This window comes from Solanum lycopersicum, chromosome 9, assembly GCF_036512215.1.
Source record: "Solanum lycopersicum chromosome 9, SLM_r2.1".
Lineage (NCBI taxonomy): Eukaryota > Viridiplantae > Streptophyta > Magnoliopsida > Solanales > Solanaceae > Solanum > Solanum lycopersicum.
Genome location: NC_090808.1, coordinates 54,972,534 through 54,987,059, shown reverse-complemented (window position 1 = coordinate 54,987,059; position 14,526 = coordinate 54,972,534). Strand labels below are relative to the sequence as shown.

Here is a 14,526-nt window from a genome sequence, read left to right as displayed (position 1 = left end):
CCGTGGTTCAGGATACGGTCCGTCGGTGCCACCGTTGGTAGCACCTGTAGATTTTTCTAAAAAACTAATTTTTGGTCTATTTTGGCTACGGGGTGTTACACTTTCATTTCTCACATTTATATGCGAAGTTAATCCAATACTAATTGCATATCTAACATAATCTTGTAAGTTATATTTGAGAATAAAAGTCGATATGTTTGGTTTTGTATTATATGCATCGAGAGAGTAGGATGGAGAATACTAAAAACTCGAAGGTGTCCATTGTAGAGAGTTTTTCCATGGACAGGAGAACCGATGTAGGGTTTTTCCATAGTCTATTCGATATAATCCTAAGGAGAAAACAACGTTAGTGGTGGTTTTGATTCTTTTTATCGAAGTTATCTCTCCAGATTTGTTTTCAAAGAAGTCTTTGTTGTCTATAAATATCGCAATAGTTGACTAAGTTGTGTTTAACAAGACATAGGAGATTTTGAAAGTATATAAATATCGCAATAGTTCATTGAAGAATTTTGTGCACTTATATAGAGAGAAGATTAAAACATGATCAAGATTTTGAGAGAGTTTTTAGATTTATTGGGGAGTGCCGCGAGTTTGTGAGGAAAGAATTGTAAGATTGTAATTAAGAATTTTGATTACAATCAAGTATGTGTGTAGGATTCAACTAAAATGTTTGAGCAACTTTACGGATGGTAGAAGACTTATACCTGGGGGGTTGTGTTCTTGGTAACTAGGAATTACAGTTTTAATTTCTTCACTAGGAATTAGAGTTTATAATTCCTTATGTTACATATGTTTGTAATCTTTCATTGAGGCTCAGAGTTTAATGAAGTGGAGTTAAATCCTAAAGAGGTGTAGGTCATGGTTTTTGTGCTCTATGATTTGGGGGTTTTCGCGATAATATTTTGTGTCATTATTTTATTTGTTTAAAAAACATAACTGCTATAACCTGCAAAGTAACATATAGAATATAGTTGTTCCTTAGACAAATTTCGAGTTTAGAATTCCAAAAGAGTGAAAATTACTGGTACATGGAAGAATGAGAATGGAGAAATGGAAATACCTAGAAGAGAGTAGAAAGAAAAAAAGTAGTCAAAGACAAGTGATTTAGTCGAGAACATGTGAGTTGTTAAAAACAAGAAATAGTGTACACATAAAGACCTAGAAGAGAGTACAAAGAAAAAAAAGTAGTCAAGGACAAGTTATTTAGACAAGGACAGGTTGTTTACTAAAAAACAAGACATTGTGTACACATGTGCATTTTTTAAAAAGTATTTTTTACTTGCGGCACAACATTTTTAAATAACATTTTTATTCCTTTTCTATTATCTATAAATAGGAAAAATAATTTAAAAATATATTTAAATATTTAAAAAAAATAAGGAAAGAACAAAAATAAAAGTAAGTTATGAGCAGAGAGTTAGATGAGGTGGAGTATATTTTTATGTTATTTTATTAAACCGTTATGATTTAATTCATTTGATTGATCACTCTTCTTCTTTATCAACATTTAATGGATAATAATATAATGATATTACTTTTTCCATTTAAAAAAAACAATTTACGAATCATGTGATTCGTGAATTAACTATATAAACTACTAATATATCATCACATTTGAAGAATAATGCAAAGGTTATAATATTATAAAATAATGGCTGGTTGAAATTACCAGACCTTTTCTTTTGATTTTAGACATTTATATGCTAAGTTAATTCAACAATAATTGCATATCTAATATAATCTCGTATGCTAGATTTGAGAAGAAAAGTCGATATTTTTAGGTTTGTGTTATGTGTATCGAGGGAGGTGGATGGTGAATACTAAAATAGAAGGTGTCCATTGTAGAGAGTTTTTCCATGGACAGGAGAACCAATTAGGGTTTTTCCAGAGTCCTCTAGATATACTCCTAAGGAGACAACGATGTTAGATGTGGTTTTGATGCTTTTTATTGAACTTATCTCTCAAGATTTGTTTGCAATGAAGTATTTGTTGTCTATAGCTCGACAGTTGGAAAGCAAATAGTTATGGATAAAGCTACTCAAATAAGCCAATACAAAGCACAACTAGGGTCAAGGTTATACTTGATCTAATGGAAAAAATTCCAAATCGTATAAGATTGTAAGCACCGAGATCATGATCAAGATAATTGTCGTTTGATATCGAAAAGAAATTAATATAACAGACAAATTGATGATACAATTAATGTTTCTTTGAAAGGTACTATCAATAGTAAAAAGTATAAAGGTGATGCGAGAGAACTATTAAATGAAAAAAGAAAGGTTGATCAACAATTGGTTGTTGCCAATTCTGAGAAAAATCGTACACACACTCAATTGATGTTGTTACAAGTAATATTGCTGTCTAAACAACAACTGATTATAAAGGAAAAACGTCAAGAGTTGGGGTTGATGCGCGCCGCGAGTTGGTTCAGGCAAAAAATTAATGGAGTCAAGACACAAACTAATGGATACATTTGACGATATTGAATATGCTAAAAATTCTAGGAGGCATGCTTTGCAAGTTGAAACGAAGATATAACTAAAAATTGGACACATACTGCACCCAAAAATTCATCTAGTAATTGAAGCATTTCCCGAACTAGTCAAACTAATTCTCCATGTAATTGAATACGTTGTGAATATTAGAATGTCGCAAGAGACCTATTATGTTCGGATAACTTTGATGCTTTATCGAACTACTATAAATTCATCGTTTGCCGACGGCAAAAATTCTCTCAATGTAGTCGGAAATGGAATTTTTCGATGACTTTCTAACTATTTTTGGGAGTCGACATATAGAACGTCGTAAAATATTTAGCGGCTACAGTAGTATGACTTTGTCGATTACCGTAGTCACAAAATATAAAACTTGTCCTGACCATTAAACTATCTCAATGGACGACTACAATAGTCGAAAGAATATTAAAATAATAGTTTATTAATTAAAAAAATCCCAACTATAGTTCCCATAGAATTTAAGTAATTAGTTATTTAATTAATATATCTTCCCACTACAGTATAATCATTTAAGTATTTTCTGAGTAGTGTAGTCACAATAAGTAATTTATTAAATAAATAACTAGGTACTCTCCGATTGCTGTAGTAGGCAATATTAAATTTTTTTCAACAAGTCAGGTCATTTTACTTATTATTGTGGTAAAAAGTTGCATTTTTATATATAATTTTTTTTAACTTGATACACCACCTGTTAAATTATACTACCATCCATTCGTAAAAGTTTAACAATAAAATCAAACATCTAATACATTCCTAATCATTCAATTTTCCATTCAATATAACTAAGTTTATTCAAGCATCACCTGAAGAAATTCTAATAAGTATTAAACTGTTATTCAAAACATAAGTAAATAGTAGAAAACAAGTTTAAATCTCATAGAAAATGTTCAAACATACTAAATGAATTTCTTCCGAAGAGTGAGAAGTGAAGCACCAAACAACAATGGCAATGAATTAATTGAGGAAGGTTGTACTCCAAGTCCATAAATTTTACCTTTCTTCATCCTTCTGCCATAGTTTTTTTCTTCCTTATGCCATATTTATCCATATATATCATCATATGACAGTTGTGCTGTGGAACCAGCCTATAAAATAGGTTATTTTTCACTCCGTTCATGCAAGCATCATTCAAATGAATCGAATCACTAGAAAACTACTATTTATGCCTCATAACATATTAACCGAAACTTTACTTTTGAGAACCAACAAAACAATTCAACCATAGGGTAAAGCCTTTTGCAAATAAATAATGACCTCTTTAATAACTTGGGAACAAAATATCAAATAAGCAAAAGAATAACAAATTTTGTTATCATTATATCCTATTGACATATTCTATGACAAGTTGAAGTAGTGAATTCGACATAGATCCACCCTCTTTAGTAGCTAAGGCAGTAGTTACCAAAATATAGTATTAATAAATCAATTTTGGCATTGACGATCAAAAGCAACAATAGTTGAGTGTATCAAAATTGAAATAAAATAGAGCATGTGTAAGGTGGCGGTGATTGATCTCTATTCAGCCCAAAGTGATTAAGGCTCATATCGAATTCTTATTGAAAGAGAATTGGAATTTGATTTACATATGAAGGCTATATAATTGGATTTATAACCTTATCTATTACTTGTTAAAAAAATTATGCTTGGGTTGTCTTTTCCTTAGAGTTCAAAAATATCAAGTTATAAATAAAATCCTTCCATGGTAGTAACTGATATTCATACAGAGTAAGAAATGAAGAGCTAGCCGGTGCATGCAACGTCAGAATGTTGTCTTAGATAAATATCCCAGTCCATATTATTCATGTAAAAATACTTTTTGACCTTCAAAAACTTTTAAGAACATCTTCTCTAAAAAATATTAAGATATATAATCTTCCGAATCAGATGAGTTCTCGAGATCTTGATAGACCTTTGTGTGATGACAGTTGTAATTATGATCTTTCATTGTTGTGATAGTTGGTTTTCCTTGAATAGATCCTTCTGATAGTCTTCTACGTTGCATCGAAGGTTCCTTTGTATTTGTCCACCTTTGTTAATACAACAATCAAGTCTAACACCTTTTGAATATTTGAGTCTTTGGTGCCCTCAAAAAGGTAATATGTCTACTGTATTTCCAAACATATTTCCTTCACGGGATCACCAATGATACCTAAGTTTGAAAGCTTCAAATATTGGAAAGGTGTTGACTTGTTTGTTGTATTTAGAACGGGATAGAAATACAAAGAAATATATTCTTTAAAGTAGAACACTATCAAAAAGATTTATTCAAGGGAAACCAAATATCACAACTATGATGGATCACAATTACGCTTATTTGCACACAAAAGTCTATCCAGGAGAACACATCATTGATTATTTGGTTCTTTTTTCTTATACGGTTGTGATAAAATAAAGTTAGGTCAAGGAGGTAGAAACCAATTTACGACTAACGCTTTCGCTTTTCTCTGTGATGATATCTTCCTCATCAGATATGTACTCCTAACGATCTCTATGTAAGATTATCGTGTTCAATATCCTTATATTATGTATTCAAGTATTTAATCTTATATCAACTATATAAACTACCAATATGTCATTACATTTGAAGAATAATTATAACATTATAATAGTATAAAATAATGACAGGTTGAATTATCATACCTTTCCTTTGATTTCTCACATTTATATGTGAAGATGATTCAACAATAATTTCATATATAATATAATGTCATAAGCTAGATTTGAAAAGAATCATGTATAGGTAAATTTACTCTTATCTTATAAGCTAGAGAGATTATTCCTGTTAAATCTTCAACTCAAATAAAACATTTCAAAATAAAATGAAAAAGAAACATAGTAATTTAAAAAAAGAAGCATAATGTCAATAATAGTCCATTTGATGAAAAACAGAATATTATTATGCAAAATGTGGTAGTTAAATTTTTTTTAAAATTATTATTTATCTGTAACTAATATATGTGGCAATTTATGGACGGAAATTGCCATTTAATTAATTGAATTAAGCCTTTAGCCACTTTGGGAAGATGACAATGAGAAGAGTAAAAGGTTTTTTTGACTATGAGAGGAGTAAAAATACAAATTAATTAATCATGAAGATTCATAAGAATAGAAAAAATAATTATAAGAAGTTAACATGATGTAAATCATCAAAAACGCACTAACAAAAAACTAATTAAACATTATTCATTTAATATCAACCAATGCATGTTGTGACGGTTTCTCCTGCTAACATGTGGTCAAGGGAGAGATAATGATATGTTATGTGGTATCATATCCTAGACATAGATATGACGATTGTTGGTGTAGTATATGAACTCGGGGCCAGCTCAAGAAAATTTGGGGCCTAAAACTCAAATCTTAAATAGGGGCCCTATTATTCTTTTATTTTAATTTCAAAAACATAATAATGATGTACTATACATATATATATATATATATACATACATATATATATACATATATACATATATATATATACATATATATATATATATATATATGTATATATATATATACATATGGATACATACATACATACATACACACACACACACACACACACACACACACACACATATATATATATATATATATATATATATATTTATATATTTAAGGTCAAACACATAGACAGATCCCTAAACTTGTTAGATTTTCCCCCTCATGTACCACAACTATGCTATTTCCCTATTGAATCATTTATTCATCCATAATTTGTTCCTTTTAAACACTTTGGCTAATAATGGAATCAGATTTTGTGAGGGCTATTGGTAGGAGATACACATGTTGTTAAAGAACTCATTAGTTCAACTAATTGTGAAACTGTTTGAGAATAATTTTGTTTTACTTCAAGTTATTTGAACACATAATAAAACAAATGAGACTAACACAAAGTTACTTTTCATTCCTTCAATCAAAATCATTACAATATGAACACAATTGAAAATAGTTACAATTAAAAAGAGCCGATCAAAATCAGACAATAGAGTCTAATATGAAACAAATTATGGGTGGTTTAATGATTAAAAAGGAAAATGACATAGTTGAGGTACCTGAAGGTAAAAACCAACAAGTTTAGGGATTTGTTTATGAGTTCGGCCTTTATTAAAATCAATTTTTCTTGTCTTTTTAGATGTGAAGTCATTAATTACTGTTTTTTAATAATTGTTTTAGTAATTCCTTTTAAGTAGATGATATAGCTCATACATTCAATCTCACATTGTTGATCTTAGATAAGAGTTTATAAATTTTAGTTTCGAAAAACTTCTTTCAGTCGAGGCAATAGTTACCGGAATTGTTAACACTATTCTATAAGCAATATAAGCATTAGGAAAAAATCAAGTATTTTTATTTGATTGAGTATGTTCATTAAATTATTATCAAGTATTTTTATTTGATTGAGTATGTTCATTAAATTATTATGTTTTACTTGTATTATTTCTCTTGAAAATAACTTAAAGGAGAGTATGTATATATATATATATATATATATATACACACACACACACACACTCACTAATTAAGAATATCAATAATAATAAAAGTTCAAGAAAAATTATAAAATTCAGTTAGAATTATAAAACCCGACTCATGAATATGATAAGTTTATATAATAATATTGAAATAGTCTTGTGTTCCTTCAATATAATGATTGCTTGTTGCACTTCTTAAGATTTTGAAGAAGAAACTCAAAAGCAAATTTTTTTCTTTTTTTACTTGTAAGCAACAATAAATCAATTTTTTAGGAGAGAGTTCAACATTGAAAATAAAAATAATATAATAGAGGATAAAAGAAGATGAGTATAAGGTAAATAATAATATATGGTCAAATTTTTTGGAGATGAATAAGAAAACACAATTTCCCACTTGAGAAAAATATTTTCATAAAATATTTCATTTCCTTAGAAAAGTGGGAAAAACTAACAACTGTTTTTATTTTTTGTTATACTACTTACATGTTTTTTTTAAAAAAAATATACCTTCAATTTTAAGTAATATGTGTAAGTACTTTTTTTTTAAATTGAGGGGACCCAAAAATATGAGGCCCCAAGCGACGAGTTTAATGCCCCAGTGGTTAAGTCGGCCCTGGATGGACTCTTTGTTAATATTGGTGCCTTTTTATAATGACCTTCATAGAGTAACTTATAAAATTGTTGTTTCTCCGATTCTTTACGCTCTTATTCATCAAATGATAAGATTGGCTAGTATGTTAATGAAAGAAACAAGAGTTTAGTATATCGAAGAATTTAAGGTATTTAAAATTGTATTATGAAAAGAATTTCAAAAAGATAAAGGAATAAAACCTCTCGTATGATCCCTTGGTTTGTAGTTGAAGGATTTATTGAATTTTTGCCAATGAGTTTAGATATGAATGTGGGATGTGAACTTGTTCGGTACAAACTTACTAGATATTTATATACTTTTCTAAAGATCGAGTTTTTGTTTAGGTGACAAGGAAAGATGTGTGGAAGATTCTATGTCGTTATGTTAAACTAGATTGTTCAAATTATGATACGTAACATATTGATCATTGACGGTGTGGACCTATTGTTTTACATGATTAATGAAACTACTTTCCAGACTGTTATGATGTGTTACAGAAGCTTTTGATAGTGAGTAGAGGTTATGAGCTTATAGTACAACCAAATTATTGGAGTGACCAAGAATTTCTTAAGTGTTAGTATGACATATATGATGGTTTCGAATATTACTTGAAATTTGGTATCTGAAAAATTGTGTGGAGTTGATATTGAGTGTGATTTAATTATTTTATCTCGATGGTAAAGTACTTTAGATTTATGAAGTAGTGCTATAAATATTAGATGTGACTCATATATGTTAGGTAATGATTAAATGAAAGAGAGAGCCATATTTTTTTTTCTAAGGCTACAATGTGTTTTCCAAGGAAACTTTGATACTAGTGACAGTTTGAGGGTAAGGTAAATGGTTGGTGCAGTTATGATGTTTGTCATTATTAAGAATTTTAGCTTTGATGGAGTATTGGAGGAGTATGTGGGGTTTGATGAATCGAGTGCTTGTAATGTTGTGATAGAGATCAGACTGGTAGATTGTGAGTGGCTAAAAATTGAGAGATGGAGTTAGATTAATGAAATTTTATTTATATGGGACCTATGGAAGGAGTATCTTTTGTTATTCGATCTTACTTCTGTATATTATTATGTGACCAACTATTTCATTCTTGACATTGTTTAAAGTACGATTCACTTGCTATGTTCGTGTATATTTTTGCTTCTATGGGTAAATCCCTAGTGGTGGATCGGGTGTACTGATCTTGTAATTTTTCTCGTGGGGTGTCATCCTTTGTTAGACTTGTTCATTTCAGTTATGCAAGATTTGGTGTTGTTTGAGATAGTTAAAGTATTTTAGTGATCTACATGCACGGCCTTGCTTATGAGAACTTATATAAGAGCTATGAAGAGTTAATATTGTCTAAGAGTGTTTTTAGAGGGTCTACATTTTAAGTGTATCACTTGTTGGGTTTTTACTTGACCATTTCCTTCTATGGGTAAGATAAGTTTTATTCTCCCTTAACGAATACTCAATATCTAAAGATCAAATTTTTATAGCTTAAACTTGTGAAAAGATTGTATTATAAAAGGAAATCTTAATAAAATCTATCATGATTTGTGCCTTATGAGTGTGTGGTGGATAGTTCAATTTCACTTCTTGTGGTAGGTGGTATTGATTCAGAATTTGATTGTGGTTATGTGAAAAAAAAATCATCATGGTGATTATGTTATAGTCTAGAGTGATTTAATTCAGCGGATATTCTGTTGGTTTATAAAAGTTTTATTCGAAAGTTCAGTTCTTAGTATCTCATCTTGATGAATAGTTTTAAGGAGGAACTCACTTGGAAAGACGAACACCGACTGGTAGGTCATTACTGAGCTTTGATATCGTTGTTTATCTTCCTTCTTGTTTCTTATGTTCGAGGATGAACATGGATTTTACTGGTGAATAATGTAATGACCCTGAAGCTCATTTTAGGAAATTTTTACAAACTATCGTTTTATACATCTACGTAATTTCCTAGACTCACTTCTGATCAATTTGTGAAGTTGGGTCGGAAATTTTTGAGCTATTTGTGAATTACAATTGTTTAATTAACGAGTGTTTTAAAATAATTAATTTTAGTTAGTAGCTAATCTCTAAGTGCATACTCTATTTAAAAATCCAATACTATTTGGCACAAATATATTAAAATAACTAAATATCGTTAAACAATTATGTACAAAATTACTTAAGAAGCGAGAGGATTATACTGGAAAAAAAAAATTTGTGCGTTACTAACAAGAGGAAAATGACCTCCCAGTAAGCAAATCTTCACGATTTATGTTTTCTTATCTTATTTCCGCACGTATACAATGTTACTAATTTGCGGAGATAAGATAAGAAGGCAAAAATATTGAAGATTTGCTTACTTTGAAGTTGTTTTCCTCTTGTCAGTGTTGAACAAATATTTTTCTCACTATACTCCTCTCGCTTCTTAATTAATTTTGCATATAATTGTTTAACCCTATTTATTTATTTTAATATATTTGTGCCAAATACTATTGGATTTTTAAATAAAGTATGCACTTATCCATTAGCTACTAACTAAAATTAATTATTTTAAAACACCCGTAATTAAACAATTCTAATTAACAAATAGCTCAAAAAATTTCCGACCCAACTTCACAAATTGATCAAAAGTGACTCCGCGCAATACCGAGATGGGTAAAATGGTAATTTTACAAAAAATTCAAAAAATGACCTTCCGGGTTATTACATGTATAAATAATACTAAATCAACATCTCTTTCTCCCTTTTGAATTTAAACATTTAACCAAAAGATTGAGATCAACTTAAATCTATATAGACAATTTTTGCTATAGGTGATGCAGACAAAAGAAATTTGAGATCTCAATGAAAAACTATAATCTTGTGTCAGGAAATTCTTGATTAAGAAATGGTCGATCTATTAGCATTATCTCAAAAAGAAGGGAGTTGAATAACAAAGATATAATTTATCTCAGACCTTCTTCATATAACATTTTCTTGCTTAACTTACTCGAGGTGATAAAATGTCTTGTCCTATAAACATTCGAGTTCAAGTGATTCTTCAGTATAAATATATACCATCTTCATCAAAGACCTAAAAAAATATAACACAAAGTAAACTCTCAGATCATTGAGAAACCAAAAAAGTACGAAAAATAGCCCCTATAAGAAAAAAAAAGAGAGTTGAAGCACTACAAACATTCATATCAAGATATTTAAAGTTTGGGAAGCTTCCTATCAAGGAAAGAATACATGGATGATCATCTAATTTGACTAACAAAATGTTAGGTAGGTAAAATCATTTGATATATCAGGATTGAAGGGAAGCTTTGTTGGTGCTTCATATTCTTCTTCAAATAAAGCACCAACAAGGTTTCCCTTTAATCCTAACAATGTGGAACTATTTTATCTTTCCGATACTTTGTTGGTGGAATCATATAAGATTTCAAATGATGGTTCGTGATGATTAACCGTGTTTCATATCAGAGAGTGGGTGAATGAGATGTCGCTCAACGGTCACAAACTACAGACAGTTGTCTGACCTATGGACCATAGGTCTGGCCGTCGATCACGACATAATGAAATTTTCCTGTGCTGAGATTTTAGGGGTTTCTGACCATATTAACGTTAGTCAGGCTACGCTCAATCGATGTCCACAATTGGTTGCACCTGTAGATTTTTCTTAAAGATGGTTTTTGGTGTGTTTTGGATACGGGGTGTTACATTTTCTCCCCCTTGGGACCATTCGTCCTCGAATGAAGACTAAACTAGCTGGATTAGAGGGAGAGAGCTGCAATCCCTACTAGTAAACACTGAGTACTGAGTTTCTAAATGAATTGAGTTCCGAGAACATGAAAATATGCTAAAAATGCAAGCATAACTGAGGGAACATGATTCTAAGACTGAATTCACGTATGAATGACTGAAAAATTTAAGAGGAACTATTACTTCAATCTGGAGTGGAATCAGAAGGAAAAAGGTAAGGATACTTGGCATCATGGTTTCTTTTTCTTCCAAAGGTAGCTCCCTCTACGTACAGACTCCTCCACAAAACCTTGACTGAAAAAACATCTTTATTTCTCAACCTTCTAACCTGACGGTCAAGAATCTCAACTGGTACATCTTCATAAGAAAGACTATCTTTCACCACCACACTCTTTAATGGAACTACAGAAAATAGATGACCCAAACACTTCTTCAAGAGTTAGATATGGAAGACCGGATGCACTGCTGCTAATTCTGCTGGCAACTCTTAACTCATATTTCACCTTGTCAATCATTTTCAAGATCTTGTAAGGTCCTACATACCTAGGACTAAGCTTTTCTTTCTTGTAAAACCTCATCACCACTTTCATAGGTGAGACATTTAATAAAACCCATTCATCAACTTGGAACTCTAGTTCCCTTCTACTTACATCTGCATAAGATTTCTTAAGACTCTAGGCTGTCTTAAGCCTGCATCTAATGAGTTGGACATTCTCCTATCCTAAACGACTCAATTTGTCCCTATCAAAGTTGCTTTACCTTATTTAAACCAACCAACAGGAGATATACATCTACGCCCATACAAAGCCTCACGAGGGGCCATCTGATAGCTGGAATGGTAGCTATTGTTGTAGGCAAACTCAATAAGAGGAAGATGATCATCCCAACTACCTTTTAAATCTACCAAACATGCTATCAATATATCCTCTAGGGTGTGAATGATACACTCTGCCTGTCCATTTGTCTGTGGATGGAATGTTGTACTAAGATTAACATGAGTACCAAGACCCTTCTGAAATGACTTCCAAAAATGAGAGGTAAACAAATGACCTCTATCTGAGATGATAAACAATGAAATTCCATGCAACCTCACAATTTTGTTAATGTAAAGCTTGGCATAGTCCGCTGCCGAATCTGTAGTCTTGACAGCTAAGAAGCGAGAAGACTTAGTAATTTTATCAACTAATCACCCAAATGGAGTCATGTTGTCTGCGAGTACGAGGTAACCCTGTGATGAAATCCATATTGATAACTTCCCACTCCAAGTAGGAATATCGATCTGTTGAGTCATACCTCCTGGTGTCTGATGTTCTACATTGACTTGCTGGTAATTGGGGCACTTACTCAGAAAGTCTTCTATATCCATCTTCATGCCATTCCACCAATAGACTTCTCGCAGATCACAGTACATCTTATTGGCACCTGGAAGAATAGAATACGTAGAGATATGGGCTTCTGCAAGAATGTACTGTCTCAACCCGCCCACATAACGAACACACAATCAACCTTGGTAGCGAAGTACACCATTTCCCCATTGGGAGAAAACCTCCACTTTCTGATTGTGGAATGCACCCTTAAATTCAAGCAAGATTGGATCACTGTCTTGCTTTTTCTTAACGTCCACTATCAAAGAAGATTCTGCCCTATTCTGAACTATTACACCATTATCTGATAAGCTCATAAGGTGAAATTCGAAGCGAGCAAGATTATGAACATCCTTCGCTAGCTCCTTCCTTTCTTCCTCAACATGGGCTACCCTACCCATAGATAATATACTAAGAGAATCTCCTACTACATTTGCCTTACAAGGATGATGATACACACTAATATCATAATACATAAGGAACTCAAGCCATCTCCTCTGGCGAAGATTCAACTCTCTCTGGGTGAACACATAATGAAGGCTCTTATGGTCAGTGAACACGTCAATATGATGTTCTAGAAGCCCTAGTTTTAATAATGAAAAGAGAACCAAGAACTAATTGAAAATAAGGGACCCAATGGGTGAAAGAAATCCACTAGTGAAATCCCACATACCTGGTGATGAAATTCACGAAGAAATATTGAGAATTTGGGGCTAGACCTGCAGGAAACTTGTTGAGTTCTTGAAAAGGGTTCTTCGCTTTTTCTCCTTTCTTACTTCTATTTTTCTAAGCGTTTGATTAATCATTTGACTTAGCTGAGTTTTAGTTATGTTTCTAGGCTTAAACTGACTAAAATCATATTATTTAGGGTCAAAACGACGTATATTGGGGTTTAAACAAAGTGAGAAAAAGCCAAAAGACCCTAGGTTAATTGTTGTCAGACCAAACAATGACCTAGACAGACGGTCCGTCATTCCATCGATGATCTGTCGTTTGGGTCTATTCGAATGGCTTATAGTAAATGGGCATAAATTTTTACTTGGAGATCTGATTTTAGCAAGGTCGGTGACTATGGAAAGATAATTCAATTATCTATCTGTGGGTATTTCATGGTACACCTAATTCATTTTTTCTAAGAGTTATGATCAATTGAAGTTTACCCAACTACATTTCCCCCTAAATTGTTTGCTAATTTGATCTACGGTCAGACCTACGGACTGTAGATTGAATGATAGTTCCTGCTCGTCAACCGTGATTTGTATGAGAGAGTGGGTAAATGTGTTGTCGATCGTTGGTCACAAACTACGAACCGTAGTCTGACCTACGGACCGTAGGTCCGTCCGTCGATCATGACTTAACCTAATTTTCCTGGGCTGAGATTTTTGGGGTTTCTTACCACATTGACGGATGTGCAGGACAGACCGTGGATTAGGATACGGTCCGTTGATGGATACCATTGGTTGCACCTACAGATATTTCTATAAAGCTTGTTTTTAGTATTTTTTGGATATGGGGTGTTACATCATCATTCTGCTCAAACATCTCTCTCTTCAACAGATGGAAAAGAAGATGTGTACGGTAAGTATTTTTCTGCTTGCTCAAAAGTTGAGAAAAGGTAAGGAAAAAAATTTACCTTGTATTTTAATGAATAAAGTGAATCTACTTTTCATGAAAAAAATGATGTTTGAATTCTTGAAATAGTGGGGGTTCAGGAAATAAAAAAAATTATTGTGAAATTGTAATTTTTGCATCTTCGAAAAAATGCTCTAAAAGAGTGTTACAAGTATATATATGTCAATTGTGGAATAAAACACATGTTA

The 14,526-nt window shown here is 31.7% G+C and overlaps 1 protein-coding gene across 1 annotated transcript; it reads right to left on the bottom strand.

Moving 5' to 3' along the window:
* Positions 1-11,713: 11,713 nt before the first annotated feature.
* On the bottom strand, positions 11,714-13,107 carry LOC138338592 (uncharacterized). Its single transcript, XM_069289570.1, has 4 exons — positions 12,849-13,107; positions 12,636-12,764; positions 12,117-12,398; positions 11,714-11,994 (listed from the first exon to the last, which is right to left on the bottom strand). The coding sequence occupies exons 1-4, from the start codon at positions 13,105-13,107 to the stop codon at positions 11,714-11,716; spliced, it is 951 nt and encodes a 316-aa protein (XP_069145671.1).
* Between the last annotated feature and the right edge of the window lie 1,419 nt (positions 13,108-14,526).

Excerpts from the sequence above, each read along its gene's own strand:
- LOC138338592 (XM_069289570.1), bottom strand. The coding sequence starts at position 13,107 with ATGGGTAGGGTAGCCCATGTTGAGGAAGAAAGGAAGGAGCTAGCGAAG. Across the intron at positions 12,399-12,635 it reads AGAACATCAGACACCAGGAG|ATAGAGGTCATTTGTTTACC; the intron begins GTATGACTCAAC and ends TTATCATCTCAG. Across the intron at positions 11,995-12,116 it reads TAGATGTATATCTCCTGTTG|ATGTAAGTAGAAGGGAACTA; the intron begins GTTGGTTTAAAT and ends AATCTTATGCAG.